At 49.0% G+C, this 12,781-nt stretch overlaps 1 protein-coding gene across 3 annotated transcripts; it reads right to left on the minus strand.

Annotated features, from left to right (window-relative positions):
* Positions 1-137: 137 nt before the first annotated feature.
* On the minus strand, positions 138-12,578 carry NOP2 (NOP2 nucleolar protein). Of its 3 annotated transcripts, none has more exons than XM_084617198.1 (17): positions 12,504-12,578; positions 11,812-11,930; positions 11,607-11,652; positions 10,985-11,088; positions 9,114-9,388; positions 8,742-8,785; positions 7,890-8,044; positions 7,304-7,503; positions 5,182-5,271; positions 5,015-5,102; positions 4,773-4,913; positions 4,380-4,519; positions 4,061-4,150; positions 3,245-3,367; positions 3,046-3,143; positions 2,806-2,936; positions 138-2,656 (listed from the first exon to the last, which is right to left on the minus strand). In XM_084617198.1, the coding sequence occupies exons 2-17, from the start codon at positions 11,915-11,917 to the stop codon at positions 2,421-2,423; spliced, it is 2,067 nt and encodes a 688-aa protein (XP_084473324.1). In that variant the 5' UTR covers positions 11,918-11,930; positions 12,504-12,578; the 3' UTR covers positions 138-2,420. The 3 variants fall into 3 exon arrangements, with proteins under 3 accessions (XP_084473324.1, XP_084473323.1, XP_084473325.1); XM_084617197.1 differs by having other exon boundaries at positions 12,423-12,517; XM_084617199.1 differs by having other exon boundaries at positions 12,399-12,511.
* Between the last annotated feature and the right edge of the window lie 203 nt (positions 12,579-12,781).

Genomic DNA, 12,781 nt, shown 5'->3' on the forward strand with positions numbered 1-12,781 from the left:
TATACAAGAGATCTAGAAGTCATCCTCTACTAGATTTAGTGGCTATTTTGGTCTCCTCAGCTCCTTTTCCCTTCGCTCAGTCTCACCTCATTCCGTTGTTCAGCATTCTAAGAGGAACCGGAGTCACAGCCAAGGGATTCGTAACTGTCAGGTTTAATCATATGTGTGACAATAGCACAGGAACTGCTGGCAAATGCATGTACACATTTGAGTCTGGGAGGGGAGATAATTCAGTAATTAGCTGGGCAGGCAGAAGCTCAGTTACATGGTGGAGTCAGGACATCTGCATTTTATTCCGAGCTCTTTAAGGGAATAGAGTTCTACTGGGTTAATTCAGAGCAGGCTGGGCCTTAGAAATGTTGGATCCTATACTGAACTGTGACCCTGGGCAAGACCATCCCCCCCTCTCTAATCTTGCCAGGAGAGTCTGAGGCTCCATCAGTGCACAGAAGATTCTTTAGGAGCCTCACACATGAAAAGGACACAAGCAGGCAAAGGCTTAGAATCACTTGTAACCAGGAGGTCTCAGACCTTCAGGTGGGCATTTCCCAGCCCCATAAAGGATAAAGAGTATCCTGGAGGAGATGCCTCACCTGGTCTAGGTGCAGAAGATTCACAGGCCCTGGTGCTGCAGACTTGTCTACACATACAGCACTGCAGGTGCACAAGTGTAGTGCTTAGTGAAGACGCTACCCACATGGGAGGGAGAGCTTCTCCCTTTGGCATAGGACTCCACCTCCTGAAGAGGCAGTACCTATGTTGATAGGAGAAACTGGGAGTTAGGTCCCCTACGCCAGGAGGGTGTAACTGCATCACTCAGGGATGTGGATTTTTCACCTCCCCTCGTGACAGTTAAACCAACGTGAGTGTGTAGTGTAGACCAGGATTTAGACATTTAAGATTAAATCCTCACTGCAGTGGCACTGAATCCCCCAGGGCAACTCTATGATGTAGAAAGAGATTCAGGAACCAAAAGGTGAGAGCCAAGGTTTAAGCTAAAAATCTTGTTCTACTTCAGCAGAAATCTGCTATCCACACAGGCCTGACTGCAGCTAGAACCTAACCCAGGAGAGCTCAAGCTGGAACTCATGACCCAATTACCAGTGTTGATGGGGGTGTATTATGTTGGGGACTGGGTCATCTCCCCCCAGGAAAGTCCTGGAAACCCCCCCCCCCCCCGGCTTAAGGCACTAGGAGCCCTAGAGGATGATCCCACAGGGCACTAAAGGAAGACTGATTTGTTTAAAGCTCAGTATGTGGGGAATGGGAGGGGGACACTTCAGACATGGATCAATTTGATTTCATCACCCACTGTTAGGCTAGTGGAGGGACTGTCCAAAGGTTAGAGAAGGAGAATCAGGGCAGGAACTCACCGAAAGCTGTACAGCAAGGCAACAGCAGCAATGAGAATTAAGTTTAGGGCTCCTGTACACCAGGCTCATGCAGGAAGAATACCTTACATCAGATATCTAGGAGAGGGGGCTGGGCAGCCTTATCTATGCAGAGGAAGAAAGTTTACTAGTAAAACTGCCTCCAACACGAGGCCTGCTCACTGCTGTGACTGGGAAAAACTAGCTACTTTCCCCTCTTCAGGCATGAGCTTATTTGCAGGTCTACTCGCAGAAAGGGCTTCCAGAGCTCAGGGAGCTGGGCTGACATGTACTAGGCATAGGGCAGTTGCCGGGGTTTGTACGAAGGTTAGTAGCCTTCCAGCAGAAGCAATTCCCTTCCATCCTTTACTAGCCCCGCTTACTGAGCCGCAACAGCTGGAGGGTGAGTGAAGAGGCAAATGAACCAAGCTGTACGGCAGTCCCCATCACTAGCCCAGGAGAGAAAGAAAGGGGCACAAGGAAAGGGTTTGGGAAGGAGGGGTGAAGTGACTGGAGTGGGCAACAGAAGATTGGGAAACAGGAAGGTCAGAATAAGGGCAGGACAGAAAGCAAAGAGGCAGTGAGGAAGAGTGATGGGAGGACAGAACAATGGAAGCCAAGTTCAGAGGGAGAGGCCACAGTGCAGCACAAGAACAAGTGGCTACAGCTAAACATTTACTGCAGGGTCCAGTTACACTGCACTAAAATAAATTCCTGCCTTAGACATGTAGGGGGAGAGAGAGAGAATTTGATCAAAGTATAAAATCTTTAATGAATCAGGATCTATCAATCCAGCACCCCAACCCCATGCTGGGGGAAGTACACTGGACTTCAAGAATAAAGGGAAGACAGTCCAAAAAATGCTCCCTCTATAGGGGCAATAGTTGTCCCAGACACTCACTGCTAAAGCAATCATCTGCACAAGATGACAAAAAACAACCCTACATGGGTGGAATTTGGAGAGTCCCTGACCTTCAGCCTTCAAGGAGAATGCCTCATCCCTGCAACTCTCATGGAATCAGACACCAAAGCCCAGAGAGGCAGTCCCTCTTATTGTCCATTCCGGTGCACTCTGTGCTGCTTCCTAGCAGGTGGCCGAGCTCCTAGACGCTGGGGAGAGGGCCTCTTATGCCTTTGCACAGAACCTCCCTTTGAAGGGGGCTGCTGCTGCTTCTTCTGCCCTGTGGTGACTTTCAACCTCTCAAGTTTCTTCCTTTTAAGCTGTGGCTCTGCAGCTACTTCTGGAGCAGACGCTGGACTTGCTGTTTCCACAGTAGACTCCTCATCTAGAAGAGGAAATGAGTCAGAAAGGAAAGTGCAGAAGATGCTGTGGTGAGCAAACAGTGCTGCCTGGATGGTGAGCTCTCTGCTGCTCCAAACCAGCCAGCACGGTACATGAGCAAGGTAGCATAGGGCAGCTCTGGAGTTCAGTTACCTTTCTGCATTTTGGGGATGGCATTGGAAAATTTCTTGAGCTTGGCAATGAAGAACCCATCCATGTTGTGGGTGTGAGGGTAGAAACGCCGCGTGGATTTGACGGATGGGTGGAAGCGACGGTCCTTGAACCTGAGGGGAGAGAGAAGAGAGGAAATATTAGTTTCTCTATTGAAGTCTGAGGGTTAAAAACAGAGCAAGCTTCCCTCCTCCCCACAGTCCCCAGAGACTTAACACACACCTGGTGAATCCTTCCTTGCCAAAGTCCAGCCCTGTGGGCACCAAGCGAACATTGCGTTTCTTCAGGGCATAATCCACAACCCACTCATTCTCTTCCACCTGCCAGAGACCAAGCATTAGAGACAGACTCTGTGGAGACTCTTCAAATGAGAGCTCCCCCAGCACATGGGCCAGCTGCCTGGCACCCAAAGGGAACTCACCATGATGGAGCATGTACAGTACACTATGTAGCCCCCCGTCTCTGAGGCAGCATTGACTGAGTCAATAGCACTGAGAATCAGCTCCTTCTGCAGATGAGCACAACGCAGGACATCCCTCTCATCCTGAGAGACACAGAGGGGGTTAGAACACTTGAGCTATGCTGATCCACTCCTTCCCCTGGTCTAGCACACTGCACCCTCTGTGCCTGCTGTGAATGGAGATGTGATGAGAGCAAGAGCCACTGGCTGTGAGGTAGCAGGACTCAGCTGGGCTTCTACCCCTAAATCTGGTCCCAGGACAGTGTGTGTGAGGGAGACAGGTCAATTTCTTCAGGTTTCTCTGGTCCAGGCATCTTGGTGCAAGGACAAGAGTCCAGAAGCCCTGCTCTTCCATGGTCTGCAGGCAAGTTCACATCTCACTCTGTACCCTACACTAGCTGTTCTCAACCAGGAGCCCTCGGGCGGGGGCACAAGCAGGTTTCAAGAGGTCCGCCAAAATAAACCAGAGATCATGGCCAGTGTTAAATTCACTGGGGCCCAGGGCAGAAGCAAAAGCCCAACCAACTTAGTTTGGTGGGGGATCCCTTGTGGCGTGGGGCTCTGGGCAATCACTCTCCTTGCTACCCCCTAACCCCAGCCTGGTTCTGGCTTTTAATCTACTGACAGAATTGTTGTGGCACAGGTGGGCAATGGAGTTTTTATAGCATGTTGCGGGGGGCCTCAGAAGGAAGAAGGCTGAGAACCCCTGTACTGCACCACAAATCACCCAAGCTCCTTCCCACCTTTTCCTGAGCTGCCCGTGCCCAGGCTGCTCACCTTGTTGGTTTTGACAGCAGGGTCCTTGGAGATGACACCTGTGCCACTGCAGGGAGCATCAAGGAGGACACGGTCAAACCCACCCAGCACCTAGAGGTGGGTGGAAAGACAGAGGTCTTGGCCTCAATTCCATTGACAGGACAACAAGACAACAGAAAACGGGGGCAGAGAGATGCCCCATTGCCTTCTCCCCCACCCCATGTGCATTCCTTTCTTGTGAGTCACCCACCCGCTGCACAGAGTCAAGGAGAGCACAGCTGGATTCCATGAAGCCTTGTGACGGACACAGCAAGCATGAAACTACGCAGCAGCTACGTACCTTGGGGAACTGGCGTCCATCGCAGTGGCTCAAGATAGCATTGGTGACTCCCAGACGGTGCAGGTTCCCCACCACACTGCGCAGCCGCTCAGCACTGCTGTCATTGGCCAGGATCACGCCTGTGTTCTTCATCAGCTGAGCTGCCAGGGGATGAAGATCAAGACCCAGACCCAACGTGCAGCCCCTGCCCCTCCCAATCAGCAGCAGGAATAAAATCCCCTCCTTCCTCAGTGGATCCCACACTGCCTCTCCCTCCTACCAGCAACCCATCCCCCAGCTCCCCCTATTTCCCTGCCCCCAGGTGTCCCCACAGACCTCTTTCCCCCAGGCTCTCCTCCCAAACTTCACAGCCTTGGTCTCTCCTTTATCCCCCGCACCCCTCCAGTCAGGTACCTATGTAGCTGGTCTTGCCTCCTGGGGCACAGCACATGTCCAGGATACGTTCATTCTCTTGAGGGGCCAGAGCCATGACAGGGAGAAGGCTGGAAGCTCCTTGTAGCATGTAGTGTCCAGCCAGGTACTCAGGGGTGGCACCTTGGGGTGGGGGTTGAAGAACAGAGACATGAGAATAGGAGAAGCAGCCAAAAAAATGAGTCAGTCAGCTCAGCCCTGTGAAGGGAGGGTCAGTTTCTCACCGATGGGCACAGAGGAGTCGTAGACAACAAGCCCAGTTTTTGACCACTTCCCCAGGGGGTCTAGATTCACACCACGATTAATTAGAGCCTGAAGGAAGAAGACAGAGGGGTGAGATCTTTGCTCCATAACTGAGACAGAAGTTGAGGGACCATGATGCTTTGCTCACCTGTGCCAGGTCTCGTCGCCGTGTTTTCAGTGTATTGGTACGAAGCGTCATGGGGCGAGGAACCTCATTAGATTCTAAGAAGTTAACCAGCTGGAGATAGAGTCAGAGTTTAGGGCCAGAAGGCACCACCAGATCACCTAGTCTGTCTTTCTGTACATCACAGGGCAATCCCTCCCAGTACTTGCACGCTACGCCCAACAACCAAAATTAGAGCAACGTATTACAACTGTCAGGAGACTAGACTGTTGTGTGCTACAGGCAGAGAACAGGAGGAACCAAGATGCACCACTGCCTGAGGCCTGTGCAGTGGCAGAGAAGCAATTAAAGGAGATATACCCAGATAATCCTGGCAAATGACCCGCATTCACATGCTGCAGAGGAAGACAAACCTACCCTCCCTCTCCCCAAGTCACTGCTAATCTGAGCTGGGGGAAAATTCCTTCCCAAACTCACATAAGGTGATCAGTTAGACCCTAAGAATGTAGCAAGAACCAGTCAGCCAAGCACCAGAGAGACAATGATCAATGCCACTTCTGAGCCTTGGCCCACCCTGTCCACTGCCCCTTCTCCAGCTGTGGCCATCTCTGATGCTTCAGAGGAAGGAGGAAAAAAAACAAACAGAATACGTTGCCAGGGAGGGTGTCACTTCCTGACCCCTGCAGGTGACCAGCTGAAATCCTGAAGCATGAGATTTTAGAAACGTCTGACATGAACCAGAAGGAACCCCCAGGACTGCTGAGACCTATATAATTCCATTGATAAATTTGTCAAACTCGTGTTCCCCCATAACTTCTAGAATCTGTTTCAGAACCTCACTCCGTTGATAGTTAGAAACCACCTTCTAATCTCCAGTTTAGATTTGTTCATAGCCAGTTTATATTCACTTGTTTTTGTTCCAATGTTGTCCTTTAACTTAAATAGCTCTTCACCCTCCCTGGTGTCTACCCTCTATGTATGTGTATAGCACAATCACATCCCCTCAGCCTTTGTTTTGCTAAAAAGCCAAACTCTTCCAGTTTCCTCTCATAAGATAGGCCCTCCATTCCCTGTTTAAATTCATCTTTTTTGAACATGGGTGACCAGAACTGTACACAACATTCCAAATGAGGTCTCACTAGTGCCTTGTATAATGGCATTAATACTTCTCTATCTTTACTGGAAATGCCTCGCCTCACATCCTAGCCTTTTTCACAGCCGCATCATGTTGGTGGCTCAGTCACCTGTGATCGACCCACACACCTAGTCTCTCTCCTCTGTTGCTTCCAACTCATGAGCAACAAGTTTATAGCAAAACTTCTTATTGGACCCTAAGTGCATGAACTTACACTTTGTACTATTAAATTTCATCCCATTTCTGTTGCTCCGGTTTTTAAGATCATCCTGTTCCTGTATAATATTCTGAACCGCCTCCGTATTGACCACGTCTCCCAACTTTATCAGAAGCAAATTTCATTACTCTGTTTTTTGCGTCAAAGTCATTAATAAAAATATTAAATATGAGAGGTCCCAAAACCAATCCTTGAGGAACTCCACCAGAAACCCCCCTTCAGTCTGATAGTTCACCTTTCAGCACAACTTGTTGCCTTCTCCGCTTTAGCCAGTTCCTTATCCGCCTGACAATGCTTGGACTGATCCCCATCTTTCCTAATTTAATTAACAACGTCCCATGTCAAATGCATTACTGAAACCCAGGTATATTAGATCTACTGCACTTTCCTTATCTTAAAAAAGGAAGCAATCAGTTACCTTTTCAAAGAAGGAAAATCGGGTTAGTCTGGCCTTTGCTAAACCCATGTTGCATTATATACTTTTGACCATTTACCACCATAAGTTTAATTATTCTTTTCTTCACAATTTGCTCTAAAGCCCTGCATGCTTCTGAGGTCAGACTACAAGGTCTGTAATCGCACAGGTCACTTTCTTCCCCCTTTCTTAAATACAGGTATCACAGCTATTCTCCAGGGGAGGAAGGAGAGAAAGAAAATGAGAAAGAACAGGGGAAGGCGGCAAGGAACTCAGGCCCATATCTGGGAACGGGGTGGGCAGATGGATGAACACCAGTCAGTGTGGATGTAGGCTGGGTGAATCCAGAAGCATACCTGGACCTGGGCGGGGTTCATACCTCAGGGAGAGGGAAGAGCTCCATGAGCTTCTTAAGCAAGAAGTCACTGTAGGAATAGTAGGCAGCAAGGTCCTGGCGTAGCAATGCGAGGTACTCCTGCCTGGCACGCCCCGCCTCCCGCTTCACCCTGAAGTCCTGCAGCACCTCCACGTTGTCCTTGATACGCTGATGAATGAGCTGCAGGTCAGGTGGCTCAGCAGGTAATGAGGCAGTTAAGGAATCAAGAAAAGAGAGTCACATGACCCTGGGCATTGCTCAAATGTGAATACTGTGTGCATACCATGACATGCAATGCACAGGTGCCTCTAGTGCATGAGTTTTAGGCTACACATATGGTGTCACAAATGCCTCTGCTGTTATGCTGGAGTGTGCTAGATTCCCCCCTCCCCCAAACACACAAGCATGATCTAACACATGCAGGTGGTATGGCTCCCATGATACACTAGTGCAGCCTATCATAACCAATACACCTCTGCTATGCAACACACATGAACAACCCAACATGGTTCTGTGCAAGAGTGTGGATGCTCATCTGTGCCGTGTACACAGCTTATGTGGGCCACACACACGTTAGAGGAAAGGATATTTTCTCTCTCGATCTCCTCACCACTGGGTAACACAAATTGCTCATCTATCTCCATATTGAGCTGCAGGTCTGTGTCCTCCTCGTCCTCCTGCTCCTTGCTTCGGCCACTCACCCGCTCCTCCTCTTCTTCACTGTCATCCTCACTGAGACCCTCCCTGAGCACAAGAGAGGGAAGGGCTTGCATTTAAGCATAGGAACCTCCCATCCTCTCGGGAACCTCCCATCCTCTCCCTCCCTCCACGTAAGGTGAGAAGTGCCACAGAGAAGTGTCCAGTTCTGGTGCCCACGTTTCCAGAAGGATGGTGATAAATTGGAGAGGGTTCGGAGAAGAGCCATGAGGATGATGCAAGGATTAGAAAACCTGCCTTCTAGTGATTGTTAAAGCTAAATACATAGGCTCAAAGAGACAGTTAAGGGGTGACTTGATTACAGTCTATAAATACCTACGGGGGAACAAATATGTAATAATGGGCTCTTCAACCCAGCAGAGAAAGGCACAACACAATCCAATGGCCAGAAATTGAAGCTAGACAAATCTAGATTGGAAATAAGGAGTACATTTTAATGGTGAGAATAATTAGTCACTGGAACAATTTAGTAAGGGTTATGGTGGATTCTCCACCACTTGCAATTTTTAAATTAAGATTGGATGTTTGTCTAAGGAACATGCACTCGGAATTATTTTGGAGAAGTTTTATGGCCTGTGTTAACTCAGGGGGTCAGACTAGATGACCACAGTGGTCCCTTCTGGCTTTGGAATCTAGGCATGCTAGAAATGTGGGGGGATAGAAGGCATAGCCTCACCCCAGCCCAGGAGAGAACCTGCTGGCTTCCAGCTCCTGAAACGCTCACCTGCCAGACTTCTGCTTCCGGGCGGCTTGTTCAATGGGCAGTAGCTAAGAGAGTCATGGGAGAGTTAGTGAGACTATGGCATCAGATGGCAACTCCCTGCCACTCCCATTCCTGACCCTGTAAAACCCACTCACTGTATGCAAGAGCACATACAGACCAGCAGCAGGTGAAGGCAGGAGAAAGTATTCTATGCCTGGACCCATCTCCACTCTTGAGGTTTCTCTCGCATGGGGATAAAGCCTTTCAACTCCCCCCACCCACCCCAGGCCTCCTCCATCTGCAGGGATAAGGTCCTGGTGTCTGAACCCCACAATACCCACAGCTGGGGAAGTCTCAAGTGTTTACTGTGACATGAAAGTCAGGAGTTCCTACCTCCTCTTCCTCAGAAGACGAGGCTCCATAATCATCCATCATCTCCTCATTGCTCTCGTCATCCTCCAGTCTCTCCCAGGCATCTTCATCCCCATCTCCCTCACTTTCACTGAACTCCAAACGCTCCTCTTCATTATCCCCAGCAGGCTGCGATCTCTTGGCTGGAGTTAGTGAAACTGAGCGGCTATCACTGCACCCAAGCTGAGGGTGCCGAGAGGCTCCTTCCCCTGGCCCCCTGTGTTTTCCTCCCTTCTGTAGTGATGGCTGCTCTGCAGCTACAGGCAGAAGAAAAGGTTAATGATTTGTAAAAACCCCCAAAACCATCTTGTCCTGTTCAATGCAGAATAAGAGGGCTGGGAATTCTGCATTCTAACTTCTAGCTAGAAGGGCCAGTTAATTCTCTGTACTTGAGTTTCCTCATATACAGTCAATGGGGATTTATGATACCCACTCCTTTTTCGCAGGTCTAATACAGAATTTTTTAAAAATTCTATTTGTTATGATATTTCTCTTGCTTATTTCCAAGTTAGATTCTTATGCTACACCTCCCAGCATAACACCAGAGCACCTTTCACAATGCATTATGTGGAGCAGCTAACATTGGTTACATGTAGTAACCCTTCCTTCCTTTCTCCCAAGGGAAATTTTTTTTTTTTTTAAATGCATGTTGTGGTATGAGTTTGTATTAGGGAAGGAAGGTCACAGAAGCGGGTCCTATACTTGTAGTGAAAAATAGGGAGGTTTACAGTGGTTAAAGAAAGGATGGTCTTGTAGAAGGCAGCACTGAATTGGGACTCTGCAGGTCTGGATTCAGTTCCTGACATCACCATAGACGGTCTGTCTCTTAACCAGTCTCAATTTCCAAGATGTAAAATGGGGGTCACAGTATTTTTTTGTTCATCTCATCTGTTTAGGTTGTAATCTCTGAATCGGGGAGTGCCTTTCTCTATATCTGCACGGCATTTAGCACCATGAGGTTGTGATCTTGGTTGGAACCTTTAGGGTATGTCTACACTTCAGCTGGGAGTGTGCCTGCCAGCCTAGGCCCAAGTAAAAATAGCAGCGTACACACTGCAGCACGGAGGAGAATGACTCAGACCCACCACCCAAGCTCGGACCCAGGAGGGCGGGCAGGCTCCGACTTGGGGGGCTAACCTGAGCCACCACCTGTGCTGCAATGTTTACACTGCTATTTTTAGCAAGCAAGAGTGAGCAGAGCTAGCACTACTCTGTCTGCCTGGGCTGGGAGGCTCGCCAGCAGCTGCGGCGTAGACATACTCTTAGGCACTGCCGTAAATACAAACTCTTCATTCTCCTCATTATTACGTGGTTCTTGGATTCTGTGAAAATCTCTCTCTACACTTTTGGATTAGTCCCCAAAAATTCCCAAATCCTTCAGCATATCCCAGGTTATAGTGCACCCTGAGGTCAAGGACTGAGACCTTTGCATTTGAAGCTGTATTTTACGGGGAACCAGCTTAGAAAGCAGAAAACAAGTCTGATGTGCTCCCAGTGTTACTGAGGAGATGCAGTTTTAAAAATCCAGGTTTTACAAAATTTAATTTGAGCCAAAATTAAGTTGAGGTGATTACAAGGCGCTTCTTAGTCCTGTGTAATTCGTGTGTTTAAAACCCTAGCTACTAAAGATGCCCACAACGCCCTGGAGGTCAGCTGGGGGCAGCAGAAAGAGATGTCCACTCCTTGAAAGGACTTAAGCTATGCCAAACTCTACTCTGCTCACAACTGGGGATGAAAGTGAGGAGAATGGCATTAAAACATACTGGCAAAAATCAGAGCTAAGAACTTACATCCAGAACTCTTCATTAGGAAAATGCTTTTAAATGACTGAAGTCAACTCATTAAACACATACCTGCGCTGGTGCCATCCATCCTCCCCTCATCTGTTTGCTTCTTTAGCTGAAGCAGATTTTTCCTAGCTTGGGTTTTTCCTGACCCCATTCGCCTCTTTGCAGCTCTAAAAATACATGGAAAAGCGAACAAAGAATGAATGAACATATAAACCCTCTTACATCAGAGGGCCTAACAACTCACTCTGACTTGGGTGTGCCAGATTGCAACTAGTGCCTTGGATTCTGCCCTCTCTAGAGGAGAAATTAATCTGTGTATTTGACAGGTTTCAGAGTAACAGCCGTGTTAGTCTGTATTCGCAAAAAGAAAAGGAGTACTTGTGGCACCTTAGAGACTAACCAATTTATTTGAGCATGAGCTTTCGTGAGCTACAGCTCACTTCATCGGATGCATACTGTGGAAACTGCAGAAGACATTATATACACAGAGACCATGAACCAATACCTCGTGGGGTGGGAGGAGGTATTGTTTCATGGTCTCTGTGTATATAATGTCTTCTGCAGTTTCCACGGTATGCATCCGATGAAGTGAGCTGTAGCTCACGAAAGCTCATGCTCAAATAAATTGGTTAGTCTCTAAGGTGCCACAAGTACTTCTTTTCTTTCTGTGTATTTGTACACTCACCTTTTTCGTGCATGGCTGGATAATTTGTTTCCACTGTTATCGGTAGCTAGAAACAAACAAAGATGACAGAAAATTAAGAAACTGGTAACAAGAGGAGGACAAACAACAGGATGATGTCCTTATTTAGAAACCCTTACAGATATGATTGTGTGTGGGGAGGGTGTGCAGAAAACATAGAAAAGGATACAGAAACAAAGATGCTTACCTGGGGGAAGAAATTTGGCTAATTCTACCTCTGCTCCCTTCTGTTTGCGGGCTTTGCGCCCTGGGCCACGTTTCTCCTTCTTAAGTACATCAAGTTTGCGCCCCATAGTACTGTTCACCCTGTAGGGTAAGAGAAGGAAGGAGAATGAGATGAAAGAAAACAGAACAGATGCCACGCACACATATTTAGTCATATGGCATGGCAACCTCAGGGGTGATTCTTTTAGGACAGCAGTTATTCCAACTGCTGGTCTCTGTCTCTCTAACATGGTGGTTCTCAACCAGGGGTGAAACTTGGGGGTATGCAAGACAAATCAACCTCCTGACAGGGTAGTCGGTGAAGGTTGAGAACCTCTGATCTAACACACTCCCCGTTCTAAGGTGTCTCTGGTTAAACCCCATCCCCCGTGTCTGGGATCTCAAATCTCCTTTTCCAGAAACCACTTAACTCAGAGTCTTCCCCAAACCCTCACCCCTCCCGACCAGCCTCAGAGTTTTTCCCAGTTCAGGCACAAGGAGCCTGTGGCTGGCTCCCCCACTTCACCCCCCAAAGGCCCCAGCTCCGCTAGAGCTTTCACCCCAAGTTACCACGCCCGGGAGGCCTGCACGAACCCCGGCTCCAGGAGTGTGGACACGGGCAGAGCACCAGCACCGGGCCCGGGCGAGAGCAGCAGCCGCAACCCCACCACCTACCTTCCGGACCCACGTGCGCAGCGGCTACTTCCTGGGGAGGTCCCTGCGAAGCTGCCTCTCTACGCAGGCTCAGCCTGGCTCCTCCCTCGCCCTGGGATTGGCCAGAAGCTGCTCCTCCTGCCACCCCGCCATTGGCTAGATTTGTCTCCCCTACCCAATGATTGGGAAGACTTCCCCCCGCCGAGGAGGGAGGCTCAAGCAAAGCCCCTCGGCGCAGTGGGGGTTGTTTCGGAGTAAGGTAGGTGTGAATCTAGAGGGCAACAGCGATTCCAGAATAA

The sequence above is a fragment of the Lepidochelys olivacea genome, assembly GCF_965140295.1.
Source record: "Lepidochelys olivacea isolate rLepOli2 genome assembly, chromosome: 1".
NCBI classification, from domain to species: domain Eukaryota; kingdom Metazoa; phylum Chordata; order Testudines; family Cheloniidae; genus Lepidochelys; species Lepidochelys olivacea.